The sequence below is a fragment of the Cetorhinus maximus genome, chromosome 16 (assembly GCF_964194155.1).
Source record: "Cetorhinus maximus chromosome 16, sCetMax3.hap1.1, whole genome shotgun sequence".
Lineage (NCBI taxonomy): Eukaryota > Metazoa > Chordata > Chondrichthyes > Lamniformes > Cetorhinidae > Cetorhinus > Cetorhinus maximus.
Window position 1 is genome coordinate 60,752,416 of NC_135894.1, and position 18,714 is coordinate 60,771,129.

The 18,714-nt window shown below is 41.3% G+C and overlaps 1 protein-coding gene across 1 annotated transcript in view; it reads right to left on the bottom strand.

The window, feature by feature from the left end:
• LOC144691607 (superoxide dismutase [Cu-Zn]-like) overlaps positions 1–18,714 on the bottom strand; it is a 42,514-nt gene that overhangs the window by 16,748 nt on the left and 7,052 nt on the right. The window contains exons 2-4 of the mRNA XM_078559865.1: positions 16,897–16,990; positions 12,388–12,457; positions 3,190–3,307 (exon numbers count right to left, since the gene is read on the bottom strand). Of these exons, the coding sequence (XP_078415991.1) occupies positions 3,190–3,307; positions 12,388–12,457; positions 16,897–16,990 (282 nt within the window). The remainder of the gene's footprint in view (positions 1–3,189; positions 3,308–12,387; positions 12,458–16,896; positions 16,991–18,714) is intronic.

Sequence of the window (18,714 nt, forward strand, 5' to 3'; positions counted from 1 at the left end):
ATGCGTGGGGCATTGCCAGTCGACAGGTAATTGTCACAGGCTGGTGATTGCTGTTAAGAATCCAGGAATGACTAACATAATTGTCACCGGGTTGGAAATTGCCGTAAGAATTTAGGTAAGTATATGAATCCAGTATGAGAGCTGAAGTAATTGCCTTAAGAAAAAGTCTTTGTCAGGAAGCTGCTTTCAACGAGAAAGGGAGAGAGAAAGAATGAATGAGAAAAGCGCTCAGCAAGTAACTGAAACTTGCAGCTACAGCAGTTAAGGTAGACTGGGAAATTAGAATTGAAGTTTTAAAGCTGCAAAGGAGTTTTACATGTATGTTAGAGTTAAGTTGACTAAGTTAAAAACTCAAAGAATGTTGTGAGTCAAGAGATCTGGTTCAAGGAACCAAGAAGAGAAGACTCCAGAAGTCTTGGAATCCATGGGAAAGACAGTGTATCATACCACCCCTCAGCCAGTGGAACATTGAGTATGAATCTTTGTTGTCCAATAAACGTTAGTTTGTAATCTAAATTAGTGATTGTCCTTTTTGCCAATAAGGTTATTGACCGCCAAGAATTTTCTTACTCTGGTGGTTTAGTTACGAGTACAAATCCCAACAGTCTGCTCCACCATTCGATTAGATCATGGCTGATTCATACATCAACTCCATTTCTCCACCTTAGCTCAATACCTCGATACCTTTGCCTCTAAAGAACCTATTGATTTCAATGTTGAAAGCTCCAATTATCCTAGGATACAAATTCCAGATTTCCACTATCCTTTGTGTGAAACAGCTCTTCTGATTTCAGCTCACAGAAGACCCAGCTCTAATTTTAAGATTACGTTCCCTCATTCTTGCTTCTCCTGTTTTCTCTTTATCTACCCTAACATTTTAAACACTTCTATCAGAACTCCCTTTAAGTTTCCATACTTGAGAATATGGACCAAGTTTGTGCAACGTATGCTCATACTTAGCCTTCAGAACACCAGCAGCATTCTGGTGAATTTGCACAACACCCTTTCCAAGGCCAAAGTATCCTTTCCAAGGTGCTAGGCCCAAAGCTGAATGCAGGACTTCAGATGGGATCTAACCACAGCTCCATATAACTGAAGCATAACTTTCTCCCCTTATTTTCCTAGCCCACTTGAGATAAAGGCCGATATTTCATTAGCATTCTTCTGCACTTGGGTAGGTCCTAATTCATGCCTCACACAAGATTCTTCAGTCACTTGCTATTCAAGAAAGGAAGGAGAGAAAAAACAGGGCCAGTAGCCTGACATCAATCATCAGGAAAACTTTGGAATCTATTATTGAGGAAGTGTTAATGCACTTAGAAAATCATACTATGATCAGGCAAAATCAACACATTTCTTTTACGAAAAAGGAATTGTGTTTGACAAATTTATTAGAGTTTTTCCAGGATGTATCTAGTAGAATAGATAAGGGGTAACCAGTCGATATATACTTGGATTTCCAAAAGGCATTTTGAAGGTTAATATGCAAGGTATGAAGGTAATATATCAGGCTGGGTAGAAAACTGGTTTACTGACAGGAAGCAGAGAGTAGGATAAAGTTGGTAGGTTGTAGCGTTCTGCAAGGATTGCTGCTTGAACCAATGTTGTTCACCATTTACATAAATGATTTGGACTCAGAAGTACGTAATCAAAATTTGGGGGTGAAACTAAATGTTGCAGAAGGTTGAGTTTAAGTCCCACTCCAGGACTTGTGAGCACACAAAAAATAATCAAGGTTGAAACTCCAGTGCAGTACTGAGGGAGTCCTGCATTGTCAGAGGTGTCATCTTTCAAATGAGCGTTAAACTGAGGGGCTATCTTCCCTCTCAGGCAGACGTAAAATATTCCATGGCACTATTTTAAATAAGAACAGGGTAGTTAGCTCTGATTTCATGACCAATATTTATCCTTCAATCAACATCACAAAAACAGATTAGCTGGCCATTATCATTTTGCTGTTTATGGAAGCATGCTGTCTGCAAACTGCCTGTCAAACTTCCTACATTACAACAGTGACTATGCTTCAAAGTAAACAATTGGCTGTAAAGTGCTTTGGGACAGTCTTTCTTTCAGAGGAAAACTGCGATAATAATAAACTTGCATAATGGGCATGTAATTGGTCATTATAGGCATGCATCAGGTGATGTATTTTAGTGGGTAGAATAAGGATGTCATTATTCCTTGGAAATAAGTATCTAAATGTGATAGAGGAACAGAGAGATTGGGGGTACAGATACACCAATCACTAAAAGTAGTGATGCAGGTTAATAAGGCCATAAAAAGCAAACGCTTGGACTAGGGTTCATGCGAAGAGGAATAAAATTGAAAGCAGAGAAAAGAACTCTCGTTAGATCACACTTGAAGTACTATGAATAGTTCTAGCTCCATATTATAAAACAGATATGGAGGCACTGGAGGAAGTGCAAAATAAGACTAGAACTGCGAGATTATGCTTATTAGCAAAGATTGAACAGGTTGTGGCTCTTTTCTCCAGCAAAAAAAGATCGTAAATATAAGATACTCACTAATAAAACCTATAGAGAATTCAGGAGAATTGTACTTTTCACCAGAGTGGTTAGAACATGGAACTCACTACCACAAAGAGTAGTTGAGGCAAATAGCATAGATGCATTTAAAGAGAAGTTAGATAAACATAAGGGGGAAAAACAATGGATTATGTTAATGGGGTTGGATGAGGAAGAGTGGGAAGAGACTCGTGTGGAAGACCAGCATGGACATTTTTGGGCTGAAATGCCTGTTTCTGTGCTTTAAATAAGTATTTAATTATGTAATATCACATAAGTTTTATTTGGTACAACAGACTAGTAAATTCTTGGTGAATAGGCTCCCAGCAAAAGTGATTAATGTGTCTCATTTAGCTTTCAAAACGGTGCTAGATTATCTTCAGAACAGGTCCACCATTACAGGGATACATTTCTGCCCTGCTGGGACTAAGGAAATGGGCGTGTTGCCAGTGGGCAGCAAAGGATCAAATTAAACAGTGAAAATGAATAACAACTATTGAGATGCATAACTGTCCTAGAACTGCCCAATGAAAGGGTGGCATGATGGTATGAAAGTAAATTCATAAAATCAAAAGTGTGAAATATTATGCTTTGATTTCAATATCAACAAACTTCTTATTCAATCTAGCATTCAAAAATTCTGATTACAGGATACCATATTTACCACCAAAGTGCGTCCAACTATTGAATAATTTCCTGCCAAACGAAGAAGCCGATCGTGCATTTCAAAATTAGCGACACCGTCATCATCAGCTTCAATGTTACCCAGGTCGCCAACATGTCTACAACGAATTGCAAATGTCTTAAAATTATAACTAGCTTTTACATGAAGACACAAGAAACTACCAACACAATGAGAATGCATTAATATAGCACCTTAACACAGAATGAACAGAACATAATACAAGGGAGAGTAGGGAGATTAGGAGAGGAACACTTTAATCACAGCCCTTATCCAAATGAAGTATGGTGCCCTAGATATTAGTGGCCCAGTACAAGCCATGTTCAGAGACGGCAAGGCTGGAAGCTTATCTGGGTAGGGTGTTACCGACAGAAATTGTGTGGTCTCTTCCAGTCCATAATCAGATTGTGTATGTGCAAGGTGTGAGTATTTCCTTACCCTCAAGAGTGAATTTGATATAAATTCCAGCAGCAGGCATTTTGGTGATTTTAAAAATAAAGATTATTTATTATCACACTTGCCCTGGATGTTTGAAATGCAACGTCTCTATCAATTGCCTCACTCACACCATCACACATGCAAAAATTACATACAGATTAAGTTAAAGCTGTAATTATAAAAATGGAATTTATAACATTCTCTCCTCTGGATTTGTTTTGTTCAGGATACTATAAACTGCAGTTCCTGAAAACTAGTTTCAGTCACATGAATGCACGGTTAACAATTCTGGGGTCCAGACCATCACGATACAATAGCATTTGACAATAATCATTCACTCTTATCTTTGCCCCAACTTGAGCTCAAATATCCTCCTTTGTTCAACGCGGCACTTGGAGACCAATAGTCTAGAAATCCTGGATTCTTCAAACACTGGTTCATCCTTAAACAATGAGATATTCAAACTTGAGGTGGCTTCATGTCATGTTCAGAACCATGTTCAACAAAATATTTGCCACAGAATTGAATACTAACCACAGTTTAAATGCCCATAATCCCATGTTAAGTTGCAGCCATTTTAGCAAGTTTTGTGACCACTTTCATAAAGTGTGATCTTACAGTCCATAATAGCCAATATCCTCATGCTTGTACTGAGAATGCTATGCCTCCCGCACAGGAAAAAATGTAATGTAATGACATTTTTACATGGTTATCCTGTGAAACAAGGAAAAACACACACACACATGCTGGCATTCACACAGGAATCTATCATGTTACAGTTTTCCTTATTGTTGCATCCCAGGCTAGTTTATACTCTGGATAGCGTGTCAGTGATAACATCATTCTTTCCAGCAATGTGTGTAATCTTTAAATTAAAAGGCTGCAAGTGTAAGCTCTATAAAAACAATTTTGTATTGGTCAATTTAAATTTCTCCAGGAACTTCAAAGGATTATGGTCCGTGTATCTTATGTGCCCATTGCTAACACAGTCCTCAAAATGCTGGACAGCTAACAAAAGATCTAATGTTTCCTTCTCGAATGCAGAGTCCATTTGCTGATGTCTACTTAGTTTTTCTGAGAAATGATCAAGGAGGCGTTCAAGTCCAGAATTATCTTCCTGGGCTAGGACAGCTCCCACTCCTATGTCACTGGTGTCGATAGCTGCCCTAAATGGTTTACTGAAATCTGGGATGGCTAGCATGGGTTCATTCGTGAAGATGGCTTTTTAATTTATCAATTGGCACGACTCTGTCCACACCACTTTGGCAGTTTTCTTTAGCAAATCTGAGTGGGCAGCTAGGGTGCTAAAGTTTGGGACAAACGTTTGGTACGTTTACATATGCCCAGAAATCACAGGGTTTTCCTTTTTGTTTTGGGAATGGGAAAATCGACTAGGGTGCATATTTTCGCATCCCAGGATAACATTTGACCAGTGGCAGCAGCACTAAGATAAAAGCAAAATACTGCGGATGCTGGAAATCTGAAACAAAAACAAATATAGCTGGAAAAACTCAGCAGGTCTGACAGCATCTGCAGAGAGGAACACAGTTAATGTTTCGAGTCCGTATGGCTCTTCATCAGAACCAGGTGTCATCTCCGCAGATGTCAGACCTGCTGAGTTTTTCCAGCTATTTTTGTTTTTGTTGCAGCAGCACTAAGACCCGTTCTCCCGGCTGGGGAGTTCAGGTTTCAGCATGCCTGTTTGCCTGCCTTTTCATGACTAGCTGAGAGGCTCTTAAAAGCGCCTTGGTCACTGCACAGGCATTGAAGAATCATTCTCGGAATGTGGACACCATATTCCAGCAGTGAAGTGTCCTCTCTGGGTTCCAGAAACTTATATTTTATGAGTTTCAGAGGGCCCCACATCTCATGTCCATAAATTGATTCAACAGACTGAAGTCTGTGGACTCATTAAGGGAGTCCCTTGTGGCAAACAGCAGGAAGTCTAGGCCTTCATCTCAGTCATGAGGGTATTCTAAGCAGTAGGTCAAAATCATATTTTTCAGTCATAGAATCATAACATCACAGGCCATTCCACCCATTGTGTCCTTTCTGGCTCGCCTAAGCAGCAATTCTCGTACTGCCACTCCCCCACCCTCTTCCCACATCCCTGCATATTTCGCTTTTTCAGATATTTAGAAAATATACAAAAATCTACGTCAAAGAAGGAGGCCAGTCTGCCTATTGTGTCTGTGCCGACTGAGAAAGAAGCTACCCAGTCTAATCCCATTTTTGAGCACTTGGTCCATAGCCCTGCAGGTTACGGGACTACAGGTGCATACCAGGTGCACATCTTATAAATGAGTTGAGAGTTTCTGCCTCTGCTATCCTTTCAGGCAGTAAGTTTCAGACCCTACCACCCTCTTGGTGAAAAAATATTTCATCTGCCCTCTGATCCTTCTACCAATCACTTTAAGTCTATGCCCCCTAGTCACTGACCTTTCTGCTAAGGGAAATAGGTCCTTCCCATCCACTCAATCCAGGCCCATCACAGCCCTGTACATCTCAATCAAATCTCCCCTCAGCCTCCTCTGTTCCAAGAAAAACAACCCCAGCCTATCCAATCTTTCCTCACAGCTGCAATTTTCCAGTCCTGGCAACATCAGCATAAATCTCCTCTCTAGTGCAATTACATCCTTTCTGTAAAGAAGTGACCAGAACTGTACACAGTACTCAAGCTGTGGCCTAACTAGTGTTTTATACAGCTCCAGCATAACCTCCCTGCTCTTATATTCTATACCTTGCCTAATAAAGGAAAGCATTCTATGTGCCTTCTTAACCACCTTATCGACCTGTCCTGCTTCTTTCAAGAATCTGTGGACATGCACTCCAAGATCCCTCACTTACTCTGCACCTCTCAGTATCCTCCTTTTAATTGTGCATCTGCTCTGCTTTTGCTCCTCTTCAGGTGAGTGAAAGGCCCATCAGAATTCTGTTAAAAGGTTTACCAAATGCTGGTATGGGTTTGAGAGGGGCTGGTTTAATTGTGACCTGAAGTTTCCCTGCAACCTGATAAGCGTGACAGGTTTTGCAGTATGCTGTCATATCAGACAGGAGGTGAAGCCAGAAAAAGTGCTTGATTATGTGCGCTAAGATTTGCAGGTAATGACACATCCCACCATCGGAACAGCATAGGCAAATCATAAGATTTCCTTACAATATCCTGGGGGTACTACAATTTGGTGGAATGCCATCCATTCCTCATCCACTGATCTCTCAGGGGGTCTCAACTTCTGCATTACTACCCCAACTTGTAAGCAATAGCACTTGGGGACATGGGCAGCTTCTATCTCAGAGCAGGCTACTTTACTTTCTATCATATTCCCCTTATCCTTCCTGAATTTTTGGGGGTTATTAAGGAAGTGCCTGCAATCAGAACCATCTGAAAATATCACCTAAATCGCAAACTTCAGATGGTTCTGAGTGTCTTAAAGTAATAGTTACCCAGAAAAAGTTAGAAGAATTAAAACGCTTCTAACTCCTGAATAAATATAGTACTGACTACCCCCACCCCCACCCCACGGGACTGCTCCCACCCTCCATGTGACCAGACTACCTCCCACACTCCACCCCCACTAACACCCAACCCGCCTCACCACCCCCCCCCACGGGACTTGACTACCCCACACCCTACACCCCCCCCACCCCCACCCCAGGGACTGCCACCGACCACCATCTTTTCTGTTTAAGTGACCTTGCAACAACCACAACCATATTCCTTTGAACTAGGTATGACTCCACTCAGTGGAGGGTTTTCTCCTCAATTCCCCTTGATTTCAGTTTTGCTAGGGCTCCTTGATGCCACCCTTGGTCAAATGCTGCCTTGATGTCAAGGGCAGTCACTCTAACCTCCCTTCTTCAACTCAGCTCTTTTGTCCACGTTTGTATTAAAGTTGGAATGAGGTCAGGAGCTGAGTGCCCCTGGCAGAACCCAAACAGAGCACTGGTGTGCAGGTTATTGGCATGTAAGTGCAGCTTGATAGCAATGTCAACAACACTTTAAATCATTTTGCTGATGATCGAGAGATTAGTATCTTAAACTTAACTGGGCAACAATGTGGGGATGAAAGCTGAGCTAGCTGAAGTGAACTGGGAAATTACGCTAGAGGAGAGATCAATAGAGAAACAGTGGCAGATATTTAAGGGGATATTTCAGGGAATTCAGAATAAATACATCCTACTATGAAGAAAAATTCTAAGGGGAGGACCCAACATCCGTCATTTACTAAAGAAGTTAAAGAAAGCATCAAACTTAAGGAAAAAGCATACAACTCCACAAAGATGAGTAGCAGGACCGATGATTGGACAGAATATAAAGAACAGCAGAGAATGACTAAAAGGTTAATCAGGAGAAAGAAATTAGAGTATGAGAGGAAGCTAGCTAGAAATGTAAAAACGGATAGCAAGAGTTTCTACAGGTATTTAAAAAGGAAAAGGATAAGTAAAGCGAGTGCTGGTCCTCTAGAGAGTGTCAGTGGGGAGCTAATAGTAGATAATAAGGAAATGGCAGAAGAGATGAACAAATATTTTACTTCTGTGTTCACTACAGAGGATACAAAAAACATTCCAGTAATAGATGCAAACCAGGAGGTGAACGGGAGAAAGGAACTTGGCAAAATTGAAATCAGCAGTGAAACGGTACTGAGCAAATTGATGGAGCTGCGGGCTGGCAAGTCTCCAGGTCCCGAAGGACTACATCCTAGGATCTTAATAGAAGTGGCTAATGAGGTAGTCGATATGCTGGTGTTAATTTTCCAAAATTCACTATATTCTGGAAAGCTTCCATCAGATTGGAAAGTAACAAATATAACACCACTATTCAAGAAGGGAGAGGGGCAGAAAACAGGAAACTATAGGCCAGTTAGCTTGACGTTGGTCGCGGGGAAGTTATTAGAATCAATCATTCAGGAGGCTATGCCTGGGTACTTAGAGAAACTCGAGGTAATCTGGAAGAGTCATATTTGTTTTTTACAAAGAAAATCATCTTTAACCAGTTTATTGGAGTTTTTTGAAGGAGTAAGATGCGCTGTGGATAAAGGGGAGCCTGTAGACGTATTGTACTTGGATTTCCAGAAGGCATTTGACAAGGTGCCACATCAAAGATTATTACGGAAAATAAAAGCGCCTGCTGTAGGGGGTAACATATTAGCATGGATAGAAGATTGGCTGGCTGGCAGAAAGCAGAGTATGCACAAATGGGTCTTTTTGGATTAGTAGGATATGACGAGTGGAGTCCCACAGGGATCTGTACTGGGGCCTCAGCTTTTTACGATTTACACCAATGACTTAGATGAGGCGAGTGAAGACATGGTAGTTAAATTTGCAGATGACACAAAGATAGGTAGGAAAGTATGTTGTGAAGAGGACATGAGGAGGTTGCAGGTGGATATAGATAGGTGAGTGAGTGGGAAAAAATTCAGCAGATGTATAATGTGGGAAAATGTGAAGTTATTCGCTTTGGCAGGAAGAACAAAAAAGCAGAGTATTACTTAAATGGAGAATGGCTGCAAGAATCTGAGGTGCAGAGGGATCTAGGTGTTCTAGTACATGAGTCACAAAAAGTTCGTGTGTAGGTACAGCAAGTAATTAAGAAGGCCACTGGAATGCTATCCTTTTTTACGAGAGGGATTGAACATGAAAGTAAGGATGTTATGCTTCAGTTATATAGGGCATTGGCGAGACCACGCCTCGAAGGCTGTATGCCGTTTTGGTCTCCTTATTTAAGGAAGGATGTAAATGCATTGAGGCAGTTTAAAGGAGGTTTACTAGATTGTTACCTGGAATGAGTGGGTTGTCTTATGAGGAAAGATTGGACAGACTGGGCTTGTTTCCACTGGAGTTTAGAAGAGTGAGGGGTGATTTGATTGAAGTATACAAGATCCTGAACGGCCTTGACAAGGTAGACATCGAAAGGATGTTTCCTCTTGTGGGTGAGTCCAGAACTAGTGGGCACTGTTTTAAAATTAGGGGTCGCCCTTTTAGGACAGAGATGAGGAGAAATTTTTTCTCTCAGAGGGTTGTGCAACTTTTAAACTCTCTGCCTCAGAAGGTGGTGGAGGCGGGGTCATTGAATATTTTTAAGGCAGAGGTAGATAGATTCTTGTTGGGCAAGGGAATCAAAGGTTATCCGAATTAGAATGTGGAAATCGAAAAACAAGATCATCAGCCTCGATCTTATTGAGTGGAGAAGCAGGCTCGAGGGGCCGAATGGCCTACTCCTGTCCCTATTTCTTATGCTCTTATGTTCTAACTCAGCCTATTTAAAAAAAGCAAGTAATTAACATTTCAGTCAAAGGGAATATAGAAGAAATGATAGCAGGGACGCTAAAGCAATTTTAACAGTGCATCTTTTCTTTTTCTGTCAGAAGGACAAGTCAAAAATCACTTCTGTTGACTTTTAGTTTGGATGTGGAACAGATGGAAAACCTGTCTGTGCAGATTCCTTATCTTGATCTGACAGAGGAGTGGTCTTGATCAACAACTGTCACTATGTTTTTGCAACCTTGCAGCATGCAAAGTGGCTGCCATGCTGGTCTATTTAGACACAGGGATTACAATTCAATAGTGATACATTAGTCGAAGATTGCTTTGGAACATCCTAATTACATAAAAAGTGCTATATAAATGAAAGCTATATCTTTCTTTTTCAATCTTGCTTCAGTAAAGCAAGATGCATTTGTTGAGATCTACAACTGTTATCCAAATACAGAATGAGTGGTGAAAATTCTACTGTAAAATACACACAAATAAAAATAAACTGGATTTGAAGTTCAAATATAAACTACTACTTTAAGAGGAATAGCTACCACTGTTTTTTTGTTGCAGGTTCAGATGCTTAGCATGAAGGACGATTTGAATTATCAGTTTAATAGTGAACCATTTTTGCACATCTTAAGATTTAGATCCTAAATATAAATTGAATAAAATGACTCTCTCAGGGTAATATGAAATTACTAACAAAAACACTAAACAATTGATAAACTCAGTCTTGCGTAATGATCACAACGTTTGGAAACAAATCGTTTGAAGAGTAAGAACTTTATTCATCCAAGTGACGAAAAGATTTATCAAAAAACACTTCAAAACACAGGTGGCCACTGCATTTTATGTTTACATTTTACAGCTCTAGAACACAAAATGGTCTACTCAGAATCTGCTTAGAAACTAAACAAAGTCTCTAAATGGGGAGGCGATGGCACAGTAGTATTGTCGCTGCACTAGTAATCCAGAGACCCAGGGTAATACTCTGGGGACCCAGGTCTGAATCCCGCCATGGCAGATGGTGGAATTTGAATTCAATAAAAATCTGGAATTAAAAGTCTAAGGATGACCATGTCGATTGCTCCAAAAAGCCATCTGGTTTAATAATGTCCTTCAGGGGAGGAAATCTTCTGGCCTTACCTGGTTCTGTCTACATGTGACTCTTAAATGGCTTAGCAAGCCACTCAAGTTATATCAAACCACTACAAAGCCTCAAAAAAGGAATGAAACCGACGGACCGCCCAGCATCGACCTAGGCACCGGAAACAACAATGGCAAACTCAGCCCTGTCAACCCTGCAAAGTCCTCCTCAGAAACATCTGGGGGCCAGTGCCAAAATTGGGACAGCTGTCTCACAGACTAGTCAAGCAAAAGCCTGACATGGTCATCATCACAGAATCATATCTTAAAGATAATGTCCCAGACATCACCATCATCTTCCCTGGATATGCCCAGACAGACCCAGCAGAGGTGGTGGTACAGTGGTATATGGCCAGAGTGGACTGGGAGCAGTTACTTTTAGGTAAATCTGCGTCAGAGCAGCGGGACTCATTCAAGAAGGAAATAGGGAGAGTACAGGACCAACATATTCCAGTAAAGACAAGGAACCCTGGATGTCTAGGGATATACAGGATTGGATAAAGAGAAAAGGGGAGGCTTATGGCAGATACCGAGGGCTCAAAACAGCAGAAGCCCTATAGGAGTATAGAATGTGTAGTGGGGAACTTAAAAAGGAAATTAGGAGAGCAGAAAGGGGGCATGAAAATCATTGGCAGGTAAAATAAAGGAAAATCCAAAGTTATTTTACAAGTACATTAAGAGTAAGAGGATAACTAGGGAAAGGGTAGGGCCCATTAAGGAGCATAGTGGTAATTTGTGCGTGGAGCCGGAAGGCATAGGTAGGGTTCTAAATGAATACTTTGTGTCAGTGTTCACAAGTGAGAGGGACAACGTGCGTATGGAAATCAGGCAAAAGGGCTGTAATATAATTAAAGAAATTAGCATAGAAAGGGAGGAGGTTCTAAGTGATCTGGGAGGCTTAAAAGTAGATAAATTTCCAGACCCGGATGAAATGCATCCCAGGCTGTTGAGTGAGGCAAGGGAGAGATAGCAGGAGTGCTGGCAATAAGTTTCAATACCTCTCTGGCAAACGGAGAGGTGTCAGAGGACTGGAGGACAGCAATATGGTACCATAATTCAAGAAGGGATGAAGGGATAAACCAGGGAGCTACAGGCCAGTCAGTCTAACCTCAGTGGTGGGGAAACTATTGGAAGCAATTCTGAGAGACAGAATTAATCTACACTTGGAGAGGCAGGGATTAATCTAGGACAGTCAGCATGGTTTTGTTAAGGGGAGATCATGTCTGACCAATTTGATTGAATTTTTCGAAGAGGTGACCAGGTGTGTAGAAGACAGCAATGCATTTGATGCAGTCTACGTGGGCCAGAACTAAATATTAATTTTATTGATCAAAACCTCACCTGTCGGTATCTTCTGGTCCACCATGTTTTTTGTCACAGGGGTTATAATGAGCTCCTGAACTGGTGTAGCCTAAAATAAACAATTTGCATTGGAATTATTTTGTAACAAGTTCTGCAAACATAGAAAACCACACTTAGTCTTCGAGTCATCACTTCTTTTGCTAACAACACAGAAATAAGATGCAGAAAACAAACTAAAAATATGCAATACCAACAGTTCTACAATTTCTGAATGGCCAAATTAAGAAAGTTATATAATCCAATAGTCTAGTACAAGAATGAGAATAGGATGGAGTTTCTCAGGGTAGTGTTCTAGGTCCAATCATCTTCAGTTGCTTCTCCAATGAACTTCCTTCATCATATGGTCAGAAGTGGGGATGCTTGCTGATGATTTGTACAATGTTCAGCATCATTTGCGAATCCTCAGATACTGAAGAAGTTCATGTCCAAATGCAACAAGACCTGGAAAATACAGGCTTGGGCTAATAAGTGGCAAGTAACATTTGCACCACACAAATTCCAGGCAATGGCCATCTCCAACAAGAAAGAATCCAACCATCTCCCCTTATATTCAATGGCATAACCATCACTGAATCCTCCACTATCAACATCCTGCAAGTTACCATTGACCAGAAATTGAACTGTACCAGCCATATAAATACTGTGGCTACAAGAGTAGGTCAGAGGCTCGAAATTCTGCGGCAAGTGACTCAGATCCTGACTCCTCAAAGTCTGTCCACCATCTATGAGGTACCAAGTCAAGAATGTGATGAAATACTCTCCACTTGCAGTGATGAGTGCAGCTCCAACAACAAACAAGCAGCTCAATGTTATGATCCTAGACCAGACCCCCAAGTTCTTTGTACGATCCAGTTAGGACAAGTAACTTTTTGTTTAAAGTAGACAAACTCTGATATTCAAGACACTTGCTAAGAGAATAAAGCCACAAGATTCCATAGTATTTGAACAAACAAAATAAACTTTGTTATACAAGGTCAGAAAAATAAAACAATTTACAATATCTCTCTTATTCAGGGTTAATATGAGGTACATGTGAATTAACAGGCAAACTGTGGTCAAACACACCGCACTGCAAAAGAAATGGCAGGTGTGACCAAGACAGATTCAATGGACTTCTCAGCAACCCACCTAGATATCAGTAAACACTATCCGTGACTTCCGAGCTCCCCAGCGTCGGATTTAGGGGGTACCCCAAAGATCTGCTGAGGAACCCTTCTCGTAACTTCAAGGTCAGGGTTTGCACGGCAATTGCCCACAAATGCAAGCTTCCGCTGGGCAACTGCCTTACTCTGGGAACCATCCGAAAATGCAATTTGAATCACAAACTTCAGATGGTTCTGGCTGTGTTACACAAATAATTACTCAGTAAAAGTTAGAAGAATTAAAACCTCTTCTAACCTCTGGGTAACCATTGTAAAGACACATCTTGGACCTTTAGGACTTCTCCCAAGCTCCCGTTACATAAAGTCTGTCAATTGCATCCCTTTTTCTGCTTGGAGTCTCTTTCCCTGCTGCTCTCTCTTTCTTCTTAAGTGGGACCTCTCCCTGTCCCCTGTCTGGTCCTCTTCTTTTGGGACCTCTCCCTGTCCTGTCTGGACTCTTCTCCAATTGTGGTACCCTGCTCCAGGTCACATGATTTGGATTTTCGCGCCATTTTCTATTTACGCAAGGTGCACTGAGCACATCCTTGGCCCGAAGAACTACAAAACGCCAAACTGCACATGCACTGCCCACTGCCAGTCCGCGTATGCGTGGAAACCCTTGAGGCCTGTGGGGACTTGGGAGTTCCCAACCCCCGCTTGTCGATAAGTTAGTTTGGATCTTGTAACACTCGACACCATCCAGAACAAAATAGTCTGCTTGACTGGCACTTCCTCCACCACCAACGCACAACGGCAGCAATTGTATACCATCTACACGAAGCACTGCAAGAACTCACCAAGACTCCTTTCACAGCACCTTCCAAACCTCTATCGCCTAGAAGGACAAGGACAGTAAATACATTGGAAAACCACTGCTTGCAAGTTCCTCTCCAACTCACACCATCTTAAATTGAAACTACATCGCCATTGCTTCACAATCGCTAGGTCAAAATCTTGGAATTCCCTCCCTGACAGTACTGTGGGTGTACCTACACCACATGGACTATGGCAGTTCAAGAAGGCAGCTCACCACCACCACCTGAAGGGCAATTAGGGATGGGCAACAAATGTTGGCCTACCCAGTAATGCCCACAACCCGTGAAAGAATTAAAAAGGCTGCTTGGTAGTACAGAAGAAGTTGAACTTATGGAACTTGAGTACAGCTGGAAAAGGAGACATGCTGTTGAAGCTTTTTGTCTTGCACTTGCCATGCCCAGTAAGGATATCATATTCCTAACTTTCAGGATATGAACTTCAGTCAATGCGGACTTTTGAAAACTGACTTTGAAAAGTGGTCAAAATGCTGCGCAAGCTGGCCACCTCGAGTCAGGTGACTACTGTTTTGTAATTGCTGGACAGAGAAAGAATTAACCTATGTCTGAACCTTCTTCTGTAAAGTTCTCAAATTGCAAATGAGTTTCCCAGGTGCAAATCGACCGCCCTTACAAGCTCATTGGAAGAGATTTTACAGACAATGGCTACCAGACCTTTTGGGGCAGTGGGGTTGAAATATCAAATAAACTCTTCCAGTGAGCTAATCATAGCTGATATTTTGATAGGTTATCAATTATTTCCCCATTGTGTATCAATCACCCCTGCTCCAAACCGTTATGTGGACAATGGGAGGAACCGAAACTTGCCATCACATGATCAAAATTAACTGCAGAGTAGTTGAGACCTTATTACTCCACAAGGGAACACAGCAAGGCAGTCTGAAACCAAACAGACAAAAGGGACAATTCCTCCAGCCAGAAGAACAGAATCCTGCTGCAAGACCAGCCAACCAGGTTATCGTTTGGAAATCCAGAGACTTCTAATTCCTATTCATCTACAAAGAGCCAAGACAGAGAACCTATCGAGGCCTATGACATGTGCTTCCTAAAGGACTATTTATCCACATGATTTACTTATTGTATTTGTTTGCTGATAACCTAAATACATGCTTTGTCTCTAGAATCCATTCTGTGTGTCTGTCTTTGTGCAGGAGGGAGTGTGTTTTCTTGCATCTACATTTGGGAGTGTTGTGTAAACTTTACCCTTTCTTTCGATTTATACTTACCCGAAAGCCTGCTTCATGTTTATTACTGAAAATCACAACACTCATAACGTTTAAACATTCCATCTAAATATACATCAGACAACCGAGGTGAGAAAAGGAAAAAATTTCCCATCATCTCTCTCCCTGTCCGTAACACACTCATCAGGACAGATACAAGAATACCAAATTTCAAAGGGAACAACAATTTATACTGCATGAGAAAAAGGGTGCTGACTGGACTCTGATTGGTCCAGGTGTTACCTTAGGGAATGCACCAATGCACCAGGAAAGAGAGAACAAAAAAATGATTCTAGCATTTTACCTATTACTGATGTTAGGCTAACCAGCCTATTGTTCAGTTTTCTCTCTCCCTTCTTTCTTAAATAGCAGTGTTACATTTGCTACTTTCTAATCCTTAGGGACTGCCCTAGAATCTAAGGAATTCTGAAAGATTAAAACCAATGCCTCCATTATCTCTGCAGCTGCCTCTTTTAAAACCATAGTTTTAAAGTTATCAGGTCTAGGGAATTTGTCACCACTTATTCACAATAATTTCTCCAGTTCTATTTCTTTATTTGTACTGACTCCTTTGGGGGTTGTCTTGTTCAGTAGGTAATGCCCCTGACTCTAAACCAGAAGCTCTAGGTTCAAGTCTCACTCCAGTCTTGTTTGACATGGAAGGAGCATTGATGATGCAGTTCAAACAGGTTGATAATCTGCCTGCAAATCCTTCCAACACTTCCCTACTATTCTCCAAAGGGGGAAAAAAATATGTCAAGAAATAATACAAACAAACTGATTTATTTAAGTTCCTTATTCTCACTAGGCCCTTGGTTCCCCATTATTTCTGGAAGATTTTTTGTGTCATCTACCTTGAAGAACTAACAACCCAGTAATAAAATGTTCAAAAAGCCCCTCTTCTGATGTAAATCCAGAACATGAGGGCCATGAAGCATGTCTTTTTCCTTTGCCCATGTACCCATAAATTCTGCTGGTAATTGATTATGGAACCTTGGACAATTCCACCTCTGTACCCTCCCACTTCCAAGAATCCAAGTTCAGGGATGCAAAGGACAATTACAGCAGGTTGGTATTGCAAACAGCATATAAAGCATTATTTCCAACCTGGAACAGCTCTTCAGCTGAATATTACCTTTTAAGAACTAGAGAAGACCTTTAACCACAACTATAGCAACAAAAACTTACAATTGTTCAGTTTTATTTACCTTGCATGAATTAGCATATTAATATTAGATATTAAAAACTGCTGGCTATTTGGAAGCAGCACAGTGGGTGTACAGTACGCACCATTAGTAACATTTCCCAAAGCACAAACATAAAGTCCGTGCTTTCCTGGTTTCAATCCCTTGACGGTTCCTTTTACAAGCACTTCTTCAGTTTCCTACAAAATAAAAATTCCATATTCAAGTAATCAAACATGATTCTTATAGTGAAAAACTAGTAGTTCAAGTGAAGGCTGTACAGATTGCTGGAATAGGGAGGGGGAAATGCTGTCGCCTCGTGTAATGCAGAGAAACGGAGATACAAAGGCCTGTTTTCACTCTTGTTACTCTGGTCAGGTCAACTAAGCTTTTCCTGTATGGAATCCAGTTCCTGGAGGTGACATCCAAGAGTTTACTAGCTCTGCATTTCTCACCAGCCCTGCAGAAAGTTATTTTTGGCAGCTTTGTTTCCATCAAATAGCAACAGGATCTCTTTCCATGCCCTCACACCCTCAAGTAGGACCTCCTTGGAAATGTCTAAGAATCTACGGGTATGTTTATGATTTATTTTCAATATTAAGATGTCTCCAGCAAAGCCAGAGACTTATTTCATCAATGTAGCTTCTTCTTACAAAGGTGCACATTTTAAATAGCTACTGGGAAGTCCTACAAGTGGGCGGGTTGTCCACCACCAAGAAGATCAAGTGGGTAGCCTATCAAATACTAACAAGGCCTATCCATTAATATCACTCAGGCCTCACACTAGTCACGACAGGTGCCCAACCAGAGCATCCAAACTCTACAATGAGTTGAAACCCCACCCCCCCTTTCCTGTCCACAAATCTCACACCACATTTTTGAGCAATGCTTTTTTGACAACACATAAAATTCAATCTGCCTCGAGAAACATTTATAATGAAAATCCGTGTCAACATTAGGTTGACAGGTTAAAATTTGCCTATCCCAATATAGTCTTGAGATTTTCCCACTAAATGGCTCTTTGGCCATTGAGTTTCAATTCTGCTTCCTAATTCCACAACCATTCCCAATTGTCCATTATTTCTTTTTCCATTTACATTGTGTTTAATATTGACGTTTTGTTCCAGTTTCCAGACCTCCTAATTTACGATCAGCCACTTAATTTTGTGCCATGGTCTATCCAAATCCCACTCACCATTTACTTTCCCTGGTATTATAGGTGGTGACCTTAAGCATACCACCTTGGCCTCACATCTTGATTCCCCTCAGATTGTGATGCCTAACTTCTGTACCCATGACTCCTCAAACCAAATCGTTTCCCACAATCTCTGACCCTGCAACTTCAGATCCTCCTTTGTTCTGGGAACTTTCTTCTCAGTGAACTTTCTTCATTGTAACTAAGATACCATTGGATTCTTAAGCAATATTAATCCTTTAGAAGCACTTAAACTAATTTTATTATGCAAATATACTGGTTAAATAGCTCAGCAATTTAAAAGCCATTTTAGTGGAAAAGGTATTTTTGTAAAAAATAGGAACACGATGATTGCTCACAGTATTTTGAAAAGTGGAGAAATTCTGGCCACATGACAGGGTGAAGTTTCAGACAAGATGGGGCGAGGTCATTTACTCACAGTGCCACAGATCCAACAGAGGGCGCTGGTGAGAAATGACTGAAGCATTCTGGGAGAAGTCACCGCAGCCACCACGACTCAGGAGGGAATCGAGGAGAAGGACTCTTGCACTCAACAGGAGGAAGAGCATCCAACAGAGGGCGCTGGTGAGAAGGGACTGAAGCATTCTGGGAGAAGTCACCTCAGCCACCGCGACTCAGGAGGGAATCGAGGAGGACCCACTGTCAAAGAACGGAATAGCCCCAAATATTACATTGCTGTAGTGTTTCCATCCCTCCCTCCTCCTCAAA